We start from the raw sequence: 19896 nt of genomic DNA on the forward strand, positions 1-19896 counted from the left end.
ATTGTTTACACAGTGAGAAAGGTTATTATAGACAAGTTGGAGCCAGGGGTATGTGAATGAAGGATGATTTAGCAAGCAACAAGTAGCTGATTGGTTTGTTTGTGGAATGGTGACCAGTTATCAATGATTTTCTGCCTGCTAACAATTTTATGATCAGCTCTCACATTGCAGAATAGACTGGGGGAGTTAGTGTTTGGACAGAAACCATTGCAACGCTGGAAAGGAAGAAGGAATCCTTATTTGAGGCTGAGTATATTTGGATTAAAGTCATTGGAATTCAGAAGATTGAGGGGGGATCTTATAGAAACATATAAAATTATGAAGGGAATAGATAAGATAGAAGTAGAGAATATGTTCCCACTGGCAGGTGAAGCTAGGACAAGAGGGCATAGTCTCAAGATTAGAGGGAGCAGATTTAGGACTGAATTGAGAAGGAACTTCTTCACCCAGAGGGTTGTTAATCTATGGAATTCCTTGCCCAGTGAAGTAGTTGACACGACTTCAGTAAATGTTTTTAAAGCTAAGGCAGATTTTTTTTGAACAATAAAGGAACTAAGGGATATGCTGAGAATGCGGTAGGATCTGAGTCCACACAAAGATCAGCCATGATCTTATTGAACGGTGGAGCAGGTTCAAGGGGCCGGACAGCCTACTCCTGCTCCTATTTCTTATGTTCTTAGTCTTCTTCATTAGTTGCTGTAAGCTGTGGCTCTTAACCAATTAGTAGAAATCTTAATATAAATATGAACCAGTAGCTGTGAGCTTGCTGCAAGCAAACAAAAGTGCCTGGAAATGGAAAGTTGAAGATCAGCAGGTCCTGACAAGGCAGAAGGACCATTACAGCAAATTATGTGAACTGGGGCCATTGCACTGCTTTACAAGCATTTCCTTCTACCTGTAACATACATGTTTTATTTCTGTCTGTCCATGTGGAGGAAATTTTATAGGGGGTTAGGGTATACCTAGTGGATAGAAATTTAAACAGTTCATAATTGTTTATAGAATTCCTACAATGTGGAAAGGGTCCTTATAGCCCATCAAATCCAGACCGACACTCTTAAGAGCATCCTACTCCCTGACCTCACTCACTGGAAAACCCTATGAGAATTCTTGGCAATCATCTATAAAAATAAATTAATTATAAGACTTTTATTTTCATTTCACATTTTAACTACTGTTCGCCTTATGTAAGTATTTATATGTGCAAGTGTAGCAGCCAGGAATGTATATCAGTGCTGGTCATCATTAGCGTTCGGTATGTAACAATATCGGTATGATAGTACTCTTCTCAGCAGAAATGAATCTGTAGAATTTCCAAAGTCTTTATTATTTACTGCATTGTGCAGTTTGCAAATGTGGTTGCTCCCAAAACAATATACAAAACGTATTATAGATAATGGGAACTGCAGATGCTGGAGATTCCAAGATAATAAAATGTGAGGCTGGATGAACACAGCAGGCCAAGCAGCATCTCAGGATGCTGCTTGGCCTGCTGTGTTCATCCAGCCTCACATTTTATTATCTACAAAACGTATTATGTTGACTCCTGAGGAAATGTATTTACAAGTGTTCCCTCCTGACAGAAGCCATCATTCTCCTGACACACTCAGGAAATCATAGCCTCATTTGGTCATCAATGTTTAGCCTTCAAAATACCTGAATGTCCATGAGCAGTAAGGTACTGAGAGTCTATCACCATAACGTGGTCAGCAACATAAGAGGTTGATGCGACTCTCAGCCCTCTGTTGGTGCCTTTGAGAAAAGGCCTATCTGGTCATCAAGTGACAGAATTAAGCCCCAATTGGGAGTCCAGGCCAAAAGGAGAACAGAATCAAGAGAAATTAAGAAGACAATATCATCAACAAAAGAATGAAGAATATTTATTTAGCTCATGGATCACTTGGAATCACACAAGAAAATGGGCAAAATAAAGAAAGATACAGAAAGATATTTTAATTAAAATATACTTTTTTAAAATTTAAGACACCTAGGAAATTTAGAAAATTCAGAATTATATCTCACTTATGTTCTCAGTCACAACTTGCAATGAATTTGAACATTTGTAATGCAATGGCTTGTCATACTGCCAACATGAAATGATTTATAACAAGAAATATGAATGGTTACTAATATATGCTCTGATATTCAAGCTTAATGCTAATAAAAGTATGTGTTGCAGATGGTGAAATTTCTGAAGCATACTAATCTTCAATTGATAATGACTGTTTTAAGGCATTGGATAAGTGTGCTATGAAGGTCTTTGCATATATCTGTAATTTTACAGAAAAATATTTCTTTAAGTTGCCATTATAAAGCAGTGGCAGTTGATTGAAATAGCTTTTCCTTGAATTTTAATGAGAAAACCACTCCCCCACAATTATGGTAGATAGCTAAAAATAACGTGGATTTCCTCTATTAACTGACAGAGCAGACCCATTTCTAACAAAAAAGAAGCTTCATGAGACTGAATGTTTTCAGCAGTTAAGTTGCTGGCAATAGGATCTCTCAGATACAACGTTGCTAAAGGGTTGTTTCAGTACAATGTAGATATACTTCCAATAGAGGTGATAGATGATTTTTTAAAAATTAAAATGGATTACAGGGTTAAGTCTACCCAGCATTGTAAATAATACAAAAATCAGTAAATTTTTATGCCATATTTATGGGATCTCAAATGACATTAAAACAGCCAGCTGAGCCACATATTTTAATCACAAAATTCTGTTTCTCAAATAAGATATACATTTTTATCTGCAGCACGAGGAGGTCATGATGATGGAACTGTTAATCAGGCTGAATGCAGCTGTCTCAAATATTTTACTTTATAAAGTTTGGTCCTTACTATTATTTAATGCATCTGTGCAATTAACATATTAATTAGATTAATCATTCTTATTTATGTTTAATAAACATAGAAATGTGTGACACCTTAATGATATAGATTTCTACAGAACACAGGTCCGAAAACCACAGCTGCCTTGAAATTGAGAGTTTATCTTTTAAAGGGTTTTCAAATCTGGAAAATACAATGCCGATAAAGAAGCACAAACATTTTTCCTGCTGATTTAGCAGTTTCAGTAAGGAGCATGGGTGGTGTAAGGGAAACTTTTCCTGAGTGAATCAGTGTCCAAGTTAATATACCGAGAAATTTGGTTCAAAGTAAGAATTCGATTGGTAATTCTTTTCTCCTGAATTCAGTTTTAAAACACAAGTCAGATTCTGACCTAGAACTAACTGTCTTTAAGCAATTTAAAATTGTCTAATTTAGTAGTCATAGTCATCCAATAATAATTTCAAATCCTTTGCTCAAGTAAGAATCTGAAAAGGTGTTGATTGCTGTAGCAGGAAGTTTAGCTGCGCAATAATTCATCACAACTGGAGAAAACAAAGGGATTTTAGGATACATGTTTAGTAAGAAGCATGGTCTGAGGACTTCGCCTGAGGGGGACAAAGGGCCAAGTAAGTAAATTGGATGAAAGTGTTTTAAATAATGCTTGCAGCAATAAGTTGTTTGTGCTGTGTGGGGAATTTGGTGAAGACTGGAGAAGAGGCTATTTTACTGTCTTCTATTTATCCTTCAGGCCAAGGGACTTGATTTCTAATTTTGTGCAGCAGACAGAAAAGATAGATAAGGAACTGGTACTGTTAGAAACTGCAGGTTTTAACAGCATTGCAAGTATTGCATTGTTTTATCAGTGTTGTAATGTCTACTGGCAGTGCTAAAGTATTTTGGGGGTACAGACTGTATTAATAGCAATTACTAATTATTTAACACATATTAGGGACAGCAAGGCTGGTTTGCTTCCATGATTGGACATCGTGATCCATGGCAAATGTATCTAAGGTAAATGAGTGTAGCTGCAGGATCTTTGACTCGGCGCTATTGACAGGCTGAACTGCAGGCACTACAGCACATCAAGAAAGGACAGAGTTACCTGAAAACACTATTATTCTAGGAAGCAGTCACAGCCCTTAAAGTTTCCTGATTTGTGCAATAGTCAAAGCCATGAGGGAATGACAACAGTGAAGCCGGTAAAGTGATCCAAAAGGCAGGCAATTTACAATGTGTAACAAGTTTGAGGCTTCATCCACTTGTATGGATGTGAGTGAGGGTTGTAGAGTAGATAGGTTAAGTGGTCATTGCAGTGTGGTCCAGGAAGCCAGTCAAAATAGGGTGAGTAAGAGAAAGTATAATGGTAGTAGGATATAGCATCATGAGGGGTTCTGTATTCTCTGCCGGCTCCAGCAGACAGTGAGTCCAGACAGTTTTGTTGCCTGCCCAATGCCAGAGTTCAGGATATCTCTTCTGGGTTGGAGGTGAATTTACAATGAAACGGGAAGGATCCAGTATCGGTATTAACAGTACTCATAGGGCTAGAAAAAGCAGGTTCTGCTGAGGGACTGTAAGAAGTTAGATGTTAAATTAGAAAGAAGCCCCTCAAAGGTAATACTATTTGCATTACTACCTGAACTGCATGCAATTTGGCATTGGATGAATAAGGTTAGAGAGATGAATGCTTGAGCCAATGACTGGTCTGGGGAGAAGTGGGTTCCAAATCAGGAGTCATTGCACCAGGACTGGAGAGCATAGCGTTTGCTGCATTGAGACAGTCTGAACCATGCTCAGAGTGGTGTTCTTATGAGACACATAACTACCCAAGTATAGAAGGTTTTGAAATAAACAAGAATGGTGTGGAATCAAGCTTGGATTATTGTTACAGATCAAATGAGTAGAACCTCAACAGGACAGCAAAAGAAAAATGAGGTTAGAATATTGCAGAAAGGGACAGAGAGATGATATCTAAAAAAATATCAGCAGTCAAGACAAATGCTGCAAAGGTGACAAATAAAAACCTAAAGGATCTTATATAAATGGGCATGGTATTCATAACAGAGTCAATGATTTGACAGCACAAGTTGAAATGAAGATATATGATCTGACAGTATGATCTAAATATTAAGGGATATGTGACATTCAGTAAGATTTGTAAGCTTGCTAAAGATGGAAAGTAGCATTTCTGGTCAAGCATTGGAACAAATTTTAGTTATGAGCCTGGTTTAGAAGGTTAGAATGTAGAATCAGAGTGGGCAGAGATGAAGGATTGAAAAAAAAACCCTTGAAAGATAAGGGAAAAATGTCACTGATGGGAGCAATGAACATGATTCTGAACAATATGGATAATGTTGGATAAATTATACAAGATGAAATACCTCATGATAAGGGGATAGAAATAATTGCATGACTTTTAGGTTCATATATACTGGAAAAATCAGGTTGTTAATAATAGCCCAGTTCATCAAATGTTTTTGATTTGGTTCTATGAACAATGTCATCTAGAAATGACCAGGCAGCAGGCCGGAGTGGACATTGCTCTGTGTAATGTGACAGGACTAATCAATTATTTCACAATGAAGGCACCTCAAGATAGCAGTGATCAAAATATAATGAATTTTACATGCATCTTGAAAGGGAGAAGTGTGGGTCTAAGGCTAGATATTTAAACTTGAAAAGAAATAACTATCAGGATATGAAAACTGAGCTAGAGTCAAAGAGTCATAGAGTTATACAACACAGAAACAGACCCTTTGGTCTAATTCATCTGCATCAACCAGGTATCTGAAACTGATCCAGTCTAATTTGCTAACTTTTGGCCCATATCTCTCAAAACCCTTCCTATTCATGTACACATCCAAGATAACAAAGTGCGAAGCTGGATGAACACAGCAGGCCAAGCAGCGTCTCAGGAGCACAAAAGCTGATGTTTCGGTCCTAGACCCTTCGCCATTACTCTGATTAAGGGTCTAGGCCTGAACCGTCAGCTTTTGTGCTCCTGAGATGCTGCTTGGCCTGCTGTGTTCATCCAGCTCCACACTTTGTTATCTTGGATTCTCCGGCATCTGCAGTTCCCATCATCTCATGTACACATCCAGATGCCTTTTAAAAGTTGTAATTGTACCAGCCTCCACCACTTCCACTGGCAGTTCATTCCATCCACACACTACCCTTTGCGTGAAAAAGTTGCACCTTAGGTCTATTTTAAATCTTTCCTGTCTCACCTTAAACTTATGCCCTCTAGTTTTGGACTCCCCTACCTGGAAAAAGACCTTGACTATTAAGTCTATCCATGTTCCTCATGATTTTACCAATCTCTATAAAGCCATCCCTCAGCTTCTAATACTCCAGTGAAAGAAAGCCCCAGTCAATCAACCGCTCTGCAGAGCTCAAAACCTCCAATCTTGTCAAAATCCTTGTAAATCTTGTCTAAATCCTTCCAAGTTTCACGATATCCCTTTAATAGCAGGGAGATCAGACAGAATGCAGTAATGCAAAAGTGGCCTAACCAATGCCTTGTAATGCTGCAACCCAGCATCCCAATGCCAATACTCAACGCACTGACCAATGAAGGAAAGTGTGCCAAATGCCTTCTTCACCACATAATAAATAAAGAAAGTACTTTGGATATTGGAAATCAGAAACAAAAACAAAATTGCTGGAAAATCTCAGCAGATCTGGTAGCGTCTGTGAGCTCTGTAAAACTCTGTTTCTGTTTTTGCCTTCTTCACCACCTCGTGACTACTCTCCTACTTGAAACTACCAAATTGAAATGGGACATTAGGCGAGGGGACAGATCAATACAGTTACAGTGGCAGATATTTTAAAGGGTATTTTGGAATACTTGGAAGTGACATTGTCCAAAGAAAAATTCCATGGTTAAGGAAAGCATCAAAGTTAAGGAAGAAGCATAAAATTGTACAAAGATGAATGGCAAGTCAGATAACTGGTCAGAACACAAAGAATGGTAGAAAACAGAAGAACGTTTAAACAGGAATAATGAAGTAAAATATTTGATGAAACTAGCTAAAAAAAAACAGGTGGCAAGAGTTTCTAATGCTTTCTAAAAGGAAAGAATAAGTAAAGGAAATGTTGGTCCTCTCAAGAGTGAGAATAGAGAGTTAGATGATAGAGAAATTGCAGATGTAATAAGTATTTTGCTTCTGTCTTCACTTCACAGGATATGAAAAAAAAATTCCAATATACTTCTGAATCTGGAAGGTGAAGGAAAACAGGAATTTGGTGAAATTACAATTACTAGAAAATGATCAAACTAATGGGGCTTCAGGTTGATAAGTTTTCAGGTCCTGATGGGCCTCGTCCTAGGGCCTTAAATAAGATAGCTAATGAGGAGTAGATATATTGGTATTAATTTGCCAAATTTTCTTTATTCATAAGAAGTTCCATTAGACTGCAGAAAGCAAAGATAATCCCTCTATTCAGGAAGGGAATGTGCCAGCAAACAGGGAAATGGGGAGGTTAAGTTGTTAAAGAAGTCATAACGAAGAATTTGCAGAGTTGTATTTTTGCAGAAAACAGACAGTATGCATAAATGAGTCTGTTTAAAATTGACAGGATGTCATAAGTGGGGATGGGTTGGGGAAGTCCCTCACAGGTCATACTGGGCCTTCAACCCTCTACAGTCTACGTAAATGACTTAAGTGAAGTGGGTTGATTATATGATGGCAACATGTACATATGACCCAAACATATGTAGGTAAAGTTGTTGTCAAGATGTATAACATGGATGTAGGTGTGTAAGTGAATGGGAACATTTCTGGAAAATAGACTGTTATGTGGGAAAATGTGAAGTTGCTTACCTGGGTGAGAAGAATGACAAACAGATTATTTAAGTGGAGAGCAGATGCAGACTTCTGAGTTGCAAAGAAATGCTAGCCTTTATTACAAAAGGAATTGAACATAAAAGTAAAGATGTTACGTTGCAGTTGTACAGGACATTGATCAAACCTCATCTCAAATATTGGAGGCAGTTTTAGTTTGCTTGTTTAAGAAAGGATGTAAATGCATCAGAGATAGTTCAGAGGAGGTTTACTAGATTGATTCCTAGAATGAACAGGAGATTTTGAACAGGATGACCTTGTTTTCATCAGAGTTTAGAAGGGCAGAGGCAAACTCAATTGACTTTTATAAAACTCCAGTCCCTCCACCACTGATGCTCAATAGCAGGAGAGTTTGCCATCTGCAAGATGTATTGTGGAAATTCAGCAAAGATCTGTTGACAGCACCTCCCAAAGCCATGACTGCTTCTATCTAGTAGAACAAGTGTAGCAGATACATGCGAATACCATCAGTGCAAGTTTCCCTCCAAGTCACTCACCATACTAACTTGGTAATATATCATTCTTTCTTTACTGTTTTTGGCCCAAAATTCTGGAATTCCCTCCCTAATGGCATTGTGACTTAGCCTCCAGCATGTGGGTTGCAGTGATTCACACAGGCAGCTCAGCACAACTTTCTCAACGGCAACCAGAGTTCGGCAATAATTGCTGGCCAGCCAGCATCGCCCATACTCCACAAATGAATAAAAGAAAAATCTTGATTGGCTTTGACAGGGTGGACATGGGAAGGAAGGACATTTACTTCTCCGGCCTTGCAGGATTAAAATAAGAAGATCTTAATTAAACAATATAAGGTACAATCCTGACCACGGTAGGAATACTGTGAACAGCTTTTGTTCCCTTATCGAAGGAAATATATATTGGCATTAGAGGCAACGCAGAAAGAGCTCACTCAATTGATCCTTAGCATGGAAGGATATTTTCATGATTAGTTTTTTTTTAATAGAATCCCTACAGTGTGGAAACAGGCCCTTCGGCCCAACCAGTCCACACTGACACTTGGAGTATCCCACCCAGACCCATCCCTCTATAACCCACTCATCCCTGAATACTACGGGCAATTTAGCATGGCCAATCCACGTAGCCTGGACTGTGGGAGGAAACTGGAGCACCCAGAGGAAACCCACGCAGACACGGGGAGAATGTGCAAACTCCGCACAGACAGTCGCCTGAGGCTGGAATCGAACCCAGGTCCTTGACTCTGTGAGGCTGCAGAGCTAACCACTGAGCCACCATGCTGCCATAGTAGGTTGGGTTTGTACTCAATAGAGTGTGGAAGAATGAGACATGGCCTGATTAAAACATTTATGATTCTTTAGGGACTTGACTGCGTAGCTGTTGACATTTTGTCCAATAAAACTATAACATATAGGAGCAGAATGAGGCCATTCCATCCATCAAGTTTGCTCCACTGTTCGATGATGGCTGATAATGTTTCTCAATTCCATTCTCTGGCTTTCTCCCTATAACCTTGATCCCTTTACCATCAAGAACTACCTATCTCTGTCGAAGTACACAAAATGATTTGGTCTCCTCAGTCTTCAGCAAAGATCAGTTCCACAGATTCACCATTATTTAGCTGAAGAAATGTTTCTCATCTCAGTCCTAAAGAGCTGTCCCTTCACTTTGAGGCATTCCCTCAGGGCCCAATATCTCCTCCTAATGGAAACATCTTCTCCACAACCACTCAGTGTTCACTGAGTTTCAAAAAGATCCATCTCGTCCTTCAAAATTCCAACGAGTACAGATCCAGAGTCCTTAATGTCTCCTCGTATGACAAACCCTTTATCCCCAGCACCACTCTTGGAAACCTCCTCTGGACATCTCCAATGCCTTAGACATAGGACCGAAAACTGCTCACAATATCCAAATGCAGTCTGACTAGAGTCTTATACAGCCTTAGCAGTATATCTCTGCTCTTATTTTCTAGCCCTTCTGAAATGAATGCTAATGTTGCATTTGCCTTCCTAACTGCCAACTGAACCTACGTATTAATCTGACGAGAATTCTGAATTCGATCTCCTAAACCCATTTGTCCTTAAGATTTCATAAGCCCTTCCCCATTTAGAAAATAGCTTATGCTGCAATTATTCCTACTGAAATGCATAACCTCACACTTTCCTGCATTGTATTTCATCTATCAGTTCTTTGCCCTCTTTCCCACCCTGTCCAAGTCCTTCTGTAGCTTCCCAGTTCTTCAATATTACCTGACCTTCCATCTCCCTTTGTACCATCTGCAAACTTACCAACAATGCCCTGGGTTTCTTCATCCAGATCTTTGATGTCTAACATGAATACTTATGGTCCCAACACTGACCCCTACAGAACTCCACTAGTCACTGGCTGCAATCCGCTCCCTGATGTATCACAGTGTTTAAAGCTCAGAAGTCAGCTTATCAACTCTAAGCTTGTGTTCCTCAAGTTCCTTATCACAGATGTTGTCACTACGAACTACAATGGGATCCACTAGCTCCCAGTTCATGTAGGTACAACACATGGCACTGAATCTCTATTTTATTTGCTTAGTTCTTAATTTGATTTTCTTTAAATTTCCCAGCGGCCTTTTAGTCTGTAACCTGCAAATATTTCCCCTGTTTACTTTCAATCTGAATAGTAGGGGAGTCTAGAACCAGAAGACATATCTCAAACAAAAGCTATCCCATTTAAATCAGAAGAGGTAGAATTTCTTCTCTGAGGGTAAGGAATCTGTTGAATTCTTTGCCACAGAGGCTATAGAGGCTATTTCAAGAATAAGAGATTATATAGAAAGGAAGGAAGGTGCAGATGAGGGTTATCAGCCATGACCTCATTAATTAGCAGATTGGTCAGTTGGTCAAATGACCTAATACTACTTCTCTGTCTTCTAGTCTTATGGGTAAGCCCATCACTAAAGGATACTGCTTTCAAATTATGAGAAATATGGCAGAATTTTTTGCTTCGTCTGGTGATTGTGTGACTTTGGAGCTCTCTGCCTTAGAAAGCGAAGCAGGTGGCGCTGTTGGATGTTTTTAAAGCACATTGGATAGATTCTTGGTTGAAATGAGCATCAAAGGTTATTCGGGACAGATGGGAACGAAGTTGGAACACAACAGATCAACCATGACTACATGAACATCAGAGTTCATAAGGGTCGAATGGGCTGCTACTCCTTACTCACATCTCTGTGTTATTGGAGGTTATACAGCAGTCAATTTGCCAACAGATTCACTGTTGCTTTCTGACTTATATAGATTTCTATTAAATCCTTCTTTATGACTTACTGGAATCAATTAATTTCCAATATATCACTCATGTAAGGTCAAGTGCTAATGCCTGTTCCATATGACAGTAGATGGTAGAATCTATCGTGATTTAACATTGAATGGTGGTGAAATAATCCAGTCACCACAGAAATTGTTAACACATTCAGTTGAACGAACATCTAAAGGAGGCCACTTTGACCCTTCAGTGAGGAAATATATTACTATTTGAATCAGCTAATGTTTGAAATCAGAAATAGTCTGTCCGTACTGAGCTGTGACATGTCTATTGGTATGTAACTTGCCAACAATTGCAAAAATTGATAGCCAACACTTGAAGTTCATAAAAGACAGAGTTTCTTTTGTCATATCACACAATTGTAAAACAAAAAACTTCACTGTTGAACCACCAGTTTTATGTTCCTTAATTCTAAGTAGAGAAGATCTTAACCTGCAGCTGATCTCAAAGCAGGTTAAACTTCTTTCTCAGAATCTTTTCCTAAAATATGTTCAAATGTCGATTTGGAAATTTGATGAAGAATGGATAAAACATTTAACTTGCCTGCTTTGTGCTCATATCAGAATATTTATTATGAGATCCACATAGACGGTAGTTGACGTGCATTTCTGATTTTGCAGTTGATATAATAGCCCATAGTCACAACCCTCTGGGTTGTTTACACTTTTATATTTCATCCTATGTGTTTGGTTATTTATGAAATCTAGACATTAATAATGTACGGTGTTGTGATTTATTCCAAACACAAGCGCTGCTGTGGTTTTCAAATTAGTGAAGGTTTCTTACAGTTCTCATGTATTTTGTGCAGGCACCGTCATCACCTTCCTCACCTTCAGCTGATGAACCAAAATATGAGAAGCGTTGGCTAGATACCTTATCGGTCCCTTTGTCGATGGCTCGGGTCTCAAGGTACAGAACTGGAACAGATCAATTAAGGTTTGTGACCCAGCGAGACAAAGATTGAACAACCTGGAACATTTCAGATAATTTTTGAATGAGTGTTTAGGTATGTCGTGAGACAGAGTCCTTTGCAAAGGTGCAAAAGCATTTTATGTTGTCTGCAGTGTATAAATTTACCAGAAGAGACGGTTTGCATTGAATTAATCGTGTTTATGTTCACAGAGATATGAGGATGTGCAAAATGAAGCTGAATACCTCCATATCTCATCAGTTCTGGCAAACAGCCACTCCAAATATGCTGGTGTGCAATCAAGCAGTCATTCATTACTTGTTTTTTTTTGAAAAAGGTGAATTCAGTTTTAGTAGACATTCAAAGTTGGGTCTAATTGCAAAACTATTTTTTCAGATATTTAATGTTAACAATTCTGCTGGAAGTTGGCCACAATAGGTCAGGCCACAAAATGACAGGAAGTTTGAGTTGTGTGATATAAGATTTAGTATGCTTTTTCATCTGACATTTAATTGTCTTTAAATTGTTCTGTCTTTTCGTGGTCGCAAGTTTGACTTTTAGGCTGTAAATTTTCCCACCTCTGAAATGAGTGATTTGAACTTGGAGAGAAACTCACCCTTTTCTCACCATTTTACTTATTAGGTTATGATCAAGAAGCTCCCTCGACATTAAGTTATAAATCAGTGGCCACAAAAGCCTCAGTTTTCCACTTCCCTGAACATCTGCCTTCTCATTGGGTGAGAAAAGGTTGGCTAAGTATGCATGGCAACCTGACTGGCAGCTTGGAGAGATGCCTCCCATTGCCCTAGTCTAAAATTTCTATAGAAAGCCACACCTCTGCCCTTGCTTCAGACCCCTTTAACCTTCATCACCTTGTGACAGACCACTCCTACGACAAGAAGATAACTGAAATTTACCATCTCACCACCGAATACCACCCTTCTTCTCCCCACCAAAACACTGAGGCATAGGCCTGGACTGGTAAACTTAAGGAGCCGAAAGTTTCCTGCCTCTGATTGACAGGCATCTTCCAGTTCTCCAGATTTCCAATTTCAAGGTGATTCACCAAGAAATTCACCCGTTTCAGCTGTCTGTTCTTAGGTGAGCTGATTGGCTGGTGATTTAATGGGTTCTCTTACAGTGGGGTGGCATGTTAGTTGCTACCTGACATATTCAACCCCAACACTTAACCACAAAAATAGGGAACTCTGGCACTTTGTTGCTATGAGTGAGGCTCTGACTCCCTTGGGAAAAAAAAGGGCCAACCTCGTCCTATTTTTGATGTTCAAACATAATCTGACATCATGACTTTGGATGATATTTCCAAGGGGGAGCGTGTAGATGACAAATAGGAGGGGATCAAAGATTGAACCTTGGGGAATGCTCGCATGTCATACTTGAAGGTGCCTTGAAGTATTTTAACATAAGTCTTTCTTTTTCCTTTTTTGTTCTGAGGACTACAGCATCTGTTTTTATGCTTTAACTGCTGTATTGTCAGACTAAAGAACAGTAGAAGTGGAGATTCATAAGGAGGTTATGATAAAGTGATGGCTCATGCTGTAATTTGACCTGCAGGTGATTCCAGAATAAGCACAGCATTGCAGATGATTGTTATAGCTGTCAATTTTCATGGTTCAGGCTCATTCCAGGCTGCCACAGGAGACCCTGCAACTTCCAGTCAGTTTGTAGTGCACAGATGTTTCAAACAGGTGACAGATGCATTGTTTTGCCAGAAATAGCAACTTTGCCACTTTCCCCACGGATAATCAAATAGAAAAAAACTTACATTTATGCCTGAGCACTTGTGTCCTCAGGAGTGCTCACAACCAGTGAAGATTTGTCGACATGTAGGTAAATTGCATTTTATCACCATACTGCGCTCCCCAAAGTCCTGAACAATATTAATTGCATTTGTGTAACCCTCTGTGCTCTGTGCACAACCCCTTTTCATGAAGTGAATACATTGCTTTGAAAGCATGGTGGAGGTAGTTTCAGTTGAAGCTTTTTGAAAGGATTTAGATGGTTGTTTGAAAAGGAACAATGTGCGGGGTTACAGAGAGAAGGTCAGAGAATGGCGCAAAGTAAAATACCCAGTTGGAAACCTGGTGTGATCCGTTAGCCGAGATTTTCCATTTTGGAACTGGTGGCTGGCATCATAGGTGATATCATATCCGCCAATACAAAGGACGAGTTATCTTGCATGATCATGTGTTTTTCAACTCCTCTTTACAAGCAAGATATTGCGTGAGTCATTTGGTGAATCACGTGGTGAGGGAGCGGGAAAATCTTGCCCTTGGCAGATTGTAAGCTGTCGTGTACATTAAAGGGCCATATGGATATGACTTTATTCACTGAAAGCTAAGAGAATCCACTCAGCCTGCGGTGGTCGCCACCCCATCAACTTCAAAGAAATGCCTCCAAAGAAGCAGAAACTTGTCTCTCAATTCAGTGGCACTTTGTTGTAAACGCTAATGGATGGAGTCAAGGACAAAAGAGCAGTCTGCTTCCCTGAGAAAGCTACCCTTTCAAACCCAACTGACCTGGGCTGAAATGACAGTGTGGGTCAGTGCCCCTGGAAAATGGACATGGCTGCAGATGCACAAGAAAATAAATTAACTCTTATCCGTACAAGGGTTTGTGGCACCCTCTTTTTATTTCGTTATTTCATGCTATATCTTCTCCTCTGGCACCTCGTTCAGCCCACGTTGGCATCTGAGATTGTTGAGGGTGCAACACACCACTTAAGACAGAACACTCTGTCTGTGGTATACTGATGGCATCATCTGTCTATTCCACAATTGAGTCTGGTCCAAGCATGAGCAGCACTATGTCTCTTCTCAGCCTTAGTCTGAAGGTTTTATAAAAATGGCATCATTCAAGTGCAGAGTGATGTGCCTAGCTGAGAGCCTTTGAAAATAGTTCGCACCTTTGTCAGATCCAGGGTATCATGTGAAGACCTGTGCTAGCTGTTTTTTTTTGTCACAAATCCTTTGAACATTAACCAAGTGGAACACTTTTCTGTTGATGAATATTGCTGGTTGATGATAGGGTGCTCTGATTGCCATGTGGCTATGATCAATTCCAACCTGAACTTGCAAAAAAGCAACAATAACAGTAAATTCTAATATCCTCATTGGTCGACTCTCTGTTCAAAGAGAAACTAAGTCAATTGATGGGCTTTCACAAAGAGAGCATTAGTGTCTTTCCAGATGCACATATGAGTTGGGGACTGCAAAATGTCTCAGAAATCCTAAGTAGCTCCCTGAACTGATCCATTTGCACAGAAATGAAAGTCAGCTGTTATCTTTAGGACTAATGGGACATGATTGCCACCTCCTCCATATGACCACAAGTCCACTTCCAGCAGCTGACATTAGAATGTCTTGATGTTTTGGGACAGTATGTGAAAGTTTACAGTCCTACTAAGGGTACACTTTACCTTTGATATACTTCCCATACATCTCTAGGTTATCACACCAGGTCTAGTCCCCAAACAGCAGCTGTTGCCTGTAATCCTGCATTGCGGTGAGACTTGAGAATTCGGAAGCACCTACAATTGCTGGATTATCTTCTGGCAATATCCCTGGCCTTGCACAATTGTCATCCTGAGTTCATTTAATATGGCACAAGAAAAAGCTCAATGTGTCATTGGCATGAAGCAGATGTCAATGGATCCCTGTCTCAAGTGGTGCACTACACCCTCTACAATCTCAGTTGCCAAACGGATGGAATGTGTTGTCAGAGGAGGAAATGCTTCATCTTCTCTGTGCGGGTGTGGCAGCTGAAACATCATTACTTTGTGGCCCTGGTGATCATCTGCCACTACCAATGAGAAAAATGAGGTTTTGAGTCAATTTTCTCTGCTCTGTTGACTAATGTAGACCCAAATGATCAAAATATAGCACTCAGGCAATAATATACATTCACTCTGCAATTCATGAAATCAGACCCATAATTGGATGAACTGGTTCAACTTGTTGAGACACACTTTAGGGACAGGAGAGAGTTGAACCCAGTCATGGCCCAGAGGTAGATACTGTTCCTCAACCGCCCATGGATGGTTTCAGCTAACTCCTTTACTAAACCAGTTCAATCAAATGATATCAAAGAAGGCAAATCAGACCAAACTAAACCAGGTTAAATGGTTCCAGTCCCTTAAAGGGATGCTGAGATAGAAAACAATGATTTACACTTCAATTTGAAAAATTCATATTAAGATATTGTTGTGAAAATTAATAATGCACTCCAGAAATTGTTTCTATATTAACCTGTTCAGACACTCCTCCAATACAGGTGGGACTTGAACCTGGACCTTCTGACCCAGCAGCAAAGACACTACGTAGTGCCACAAAATCCATTAGATTAAAGGATGGCATAAATCTTTTCGAACCAAGCCAGAAATATCAATCGGTACGACAGGTCGGCACAACATCGAGGGCCGAAGGGCCTGTACTGTGCTGTAATGTTCTATGTTCTATGTTCTATCATTGTATACTTCTGGAGCTAATGGGACTTGAACCTGGGCCTCCTGGCTCAGAGTTAGGGACATTGTCACTGCACCATAGAGCCCTAATGAGGATGTTAGATGCTGTGTTGACATGCCGCTTAAGTAAGAATTGAAGGCAGATGGTTCACAGTCAGTTATTGCTGGACATTTGCGAATCGGCTGACCTCACATTCCAGAGATGAATTCAACCTCCTTTCAGCTAAATTCTATTTATTCTGCCCACTTGGAGTGCTGCCTTGTCAAAATATTAGCATTATACAATTAGGTTTGGATTGAAATAATAAGCTCTAGAATTGACATTCACTGAATTGAGTTTTGAACTCCCACTTTAAGCCATGATTTCCCAATCATTCCTCATCCTTCACTGTACCCCCAGACTTTTTATTTGATCCTCCTGATGTTGCAATCAAGGTCCCCATTTTAACCTGGTGACTCTAAATATATTTGTCTTGCTGACTTATTGGCTCATACGCTGCCTAAATTGAGGCCTGGGTAACTTGTCTTAATCCCAGTTTTGAGACTATCCATTCCCCTTCCCTATGTTAACACACTTAACACAAGAGCCTTTTCCAAGTAAGGGTCTGTTTCCATGCTGCATGACTCTGTGACTGTATGAGTATTTGCATCAGCCATCAATGTTGGTAAGGTTGTGTTAATAACCAAGTTTTATAGAATTAGAGGGCTGAATGAACAACCGAGTAAAGATCCAATAGAATGTTTTTTTGACCAAAGCGTTCTCAAGGATGTGAGATTTTATTGGAAGCAAGATGACAGAGGTATAAGTCCAAGTTCTGCCCCAAAATTGTGTGCACTTTGTTTTATGATTCATGTACTCAGAAAATTATATGTTAAATAGTATGCCTTCAAGTAGGTAAGATGCAGTCTTTATCCGATGCTGAAAATCTGCAACATTTCCACTGTCAATGCAATGGTAAGTTTGGATGCTTCTCAGGCAAATAATTTATAACTTTTCATGTTAAGGAAATCTATTATGTAGTTGTTATCATATAACCATTTGTGTCTGTTACTCAAAATAAAATCAAAATATTTTTGTTCATCGCCTTGGATCAGATCTTTGATTTCCTCCCTGAGGTGTTCATATTTGATTTTCTTTTAAGTCCATGCTTCTTCCAATGTTCCATTGTTTACCTTATAATGAATTGTGATGTCAACTGTGGCCATAACCAAATCTTCTTTAATTTTGTGATCAGCCTTGGCTCCACATTGGATTGTCTACTGAATTTAGAAATGAATACCTGTAACATGCCTCAGATTTTGTTGTCGTGTTCAGTCCTTGCATTCTTTATAAACCAACAAATTCTGAAGACATGCAGGGGGGTCTCTACTATCACCTTACATCTGCAGAAGATCCAGTAGTGTTAGGCCTTCCTCTTGTTGGAATTGATGCAGTAGGGTACAAATTGTAATGTGATTGCAGGCTATTAATTGGTCAGGAAGATTTGATATTATTGGCAGAATTTAGCCATGTGCTTGACACTTTCTAATTTTCTAAATATATAATACCTGCACCTTGACTGATGAGGTAGAGCCATTTGTAGAGTTCCCACTCTCTCTGTTCTGTATATTTCTTGCTGAACATAGTCCATGGGTGAATGAAAATCTCCATTGTGGATTTTGTGGTGTTATCTTCTTGTTAACACCTCTGCTATATTTCTCAGATATAAATTTCCCTGAGAATGTTTAGTTCCTTACTGGCATTGGCATTGTTTTTGTCTCAAAGGGATGCCTGAATTACAGGCCCACAGACACATCAAGTGCTTTGTACTTTCTAATGATGGTCAATGGTATTTGGACTTCAAGTTTGGGCATACTAAGGCTTCCACTCTTCCTGCTTCAGCACATAAGGCCATTGATAGTTTGTTGTGGGAAGCGAAGAATTTATCATCATTCTAAATGGTTTGTTCTGGTTTAACCAATGTGTTTTGAGAGGTTTCTGATAGTAGCATGCAGTGATACAACCTCAGGATAATACGTCTTTTAAAGACCTTTTTTTGCACAGGCCAAAGAGTTGTTGTCATTAATCTGGAAATCCAGTTTCTCAGCTTTTCTTCCCAATAACTTTCAGCAACTTCTGTCCAAGGTTCTATTCAGACTCCTAGACATTTCTTGGTTTTCCCTGTTGGGATGTAAGCCGTAGTTTCATCTTTAACTCTCCAGTTATTCTGATTTTAATAAAGAAATGTACATCAATTGAAGTGGAAACTATTGTTCGATGTTAATGGAGAGATTGTTATTAACAAGCAGTCTCCCAGATTTATGCCCCTTGCTATTTTGATTAGAAAGGTTTTGCTGCTGTTGCCTTCAATTGTAGTGATATTATTTAAGGTATAGATCTGAAATTAATGTTATAAGTTTCAGGGGAAAGTTGTTTAGCGATTTCAATTGTAATTTATGTTGAAGTGAGTTGAACACCCTTGAGAGATCCATGGAACTTCAGCTAGATCTTTCTTCTTTTGTTATGAAATTTTGATGATGTTTTGAATGATCTTTTGCATGGCGATATTTCCATTGCATCCAGGGATCGTAACAAGGATCTCCCTTCAGGCTTAGGTTGATTTCCACTGTGTGGCTTTGATTCTTGGCTGTAATCTTTGTGAAAAGTCAAAGTGACATGAATGCTGTAGTAATGGGATGCCATTACTTGATAGTAACTTGATAGCCACTACTAGATACCTTGTCTAGGTACTTCACAAGTCTTGGTTACCGATTTTGTGAATGAGGACTGTCTGTCAGTTTTTAAAGGTATTTGGAACTGTGCTGTATTTCTGTGCCAAAGAGAGAAGAGGTGGGCAAGTCAAGTGGTATATGTCTGATGGAAGATCAGATCAGGATGCCTTCTAAAAGCCTCCCATCTGGATCTACTCCACTACCTTTATCAATTCCTTTGCTGATGTCATCTCTTCTTCCTTTATGGGTCTCATTCACAAATGGCTACCTGTATTTCCTGTGTATTTGGCAAATGCACTGAAATTCACTTTATTCTTAGGGTGGAAAGTTTAAACTGAAAGCCCTTCTCTAGTTCCTTAAAGATAAGAAGACAGGAAGACATAATTGGTGCTCCAAAGATCAGTCTGGCAAGCTGTTTCCTTTAAATAAAATTTGCCAGATCTGAAATTTATCTCACGGGCTGCCCTTCTTTTCATTGTACCATTGTTTCTTTCTCCATTCTACATTTGCAGGTTGTTCTCTGTTTAATCAGCATAGTCTCCTTAACTGAGTTGAGAAGTGTATCTGAACATTTCTTGCTTTCCAATTCATTTACTTTGCTTATACTTCTGTTGAGTCTCTGGCCTTGATTTAATAATAGTTTTTCTGGTTTGCTGATCTCTTCCTTTACCATAATTGTGGAGTAATTGAACAACATGGCTACATTTCTTTACATAAATTACCTCATTTTTGTCAGTTTACAAGGGAGCACAGTTTAGTTATGACAATTTATGAAATGCAATTGCGAACAGTTTTTTGTGTTAATTTTGATATTTCTTGTGAATTCCTTTTCATACTGCTT

General features: G+C 39.2%; 1 protein-coding gene across 1 annotated transcript in view; it reads left to right on the forward strand.

Annotated features, from left to right (window-relative positions):
• sntg2 (syntrophin, gamma 2) overlaps nt 1-19896 on the forward strand; it is a 261510-nt gene that overhangs the window by 134586 nt on the left and 107028 nt on the right. Inside the window, exon 9 of the mRNA XM_059645706.1 lies at nt 11759-11886. Within this exon, the coding sequence (XP_059501689.1) occupies nt 11759-11886 (128 nt within the window). The remainder of the gene's footprint in view (nt 1-11758; nt 11887-19896) is intronic.

Source organism: Stegostoma tigrinum, chromosome 4 (genome assembly GCF_030684315.1).
Source record: "Stegostoma tigrinum isolate sSteTig4 chromosome 4, sSteTig4.hap1, whole genome shotgun sequence".
In the NCBI taxonomy this organism is placed as follows: Eukaryota; Metazoa; Chordata; class Chondrichthyes; order Orectolobiformes; family Stegostomatidae; genus Stegostoma; species Stegostoma tigrinum.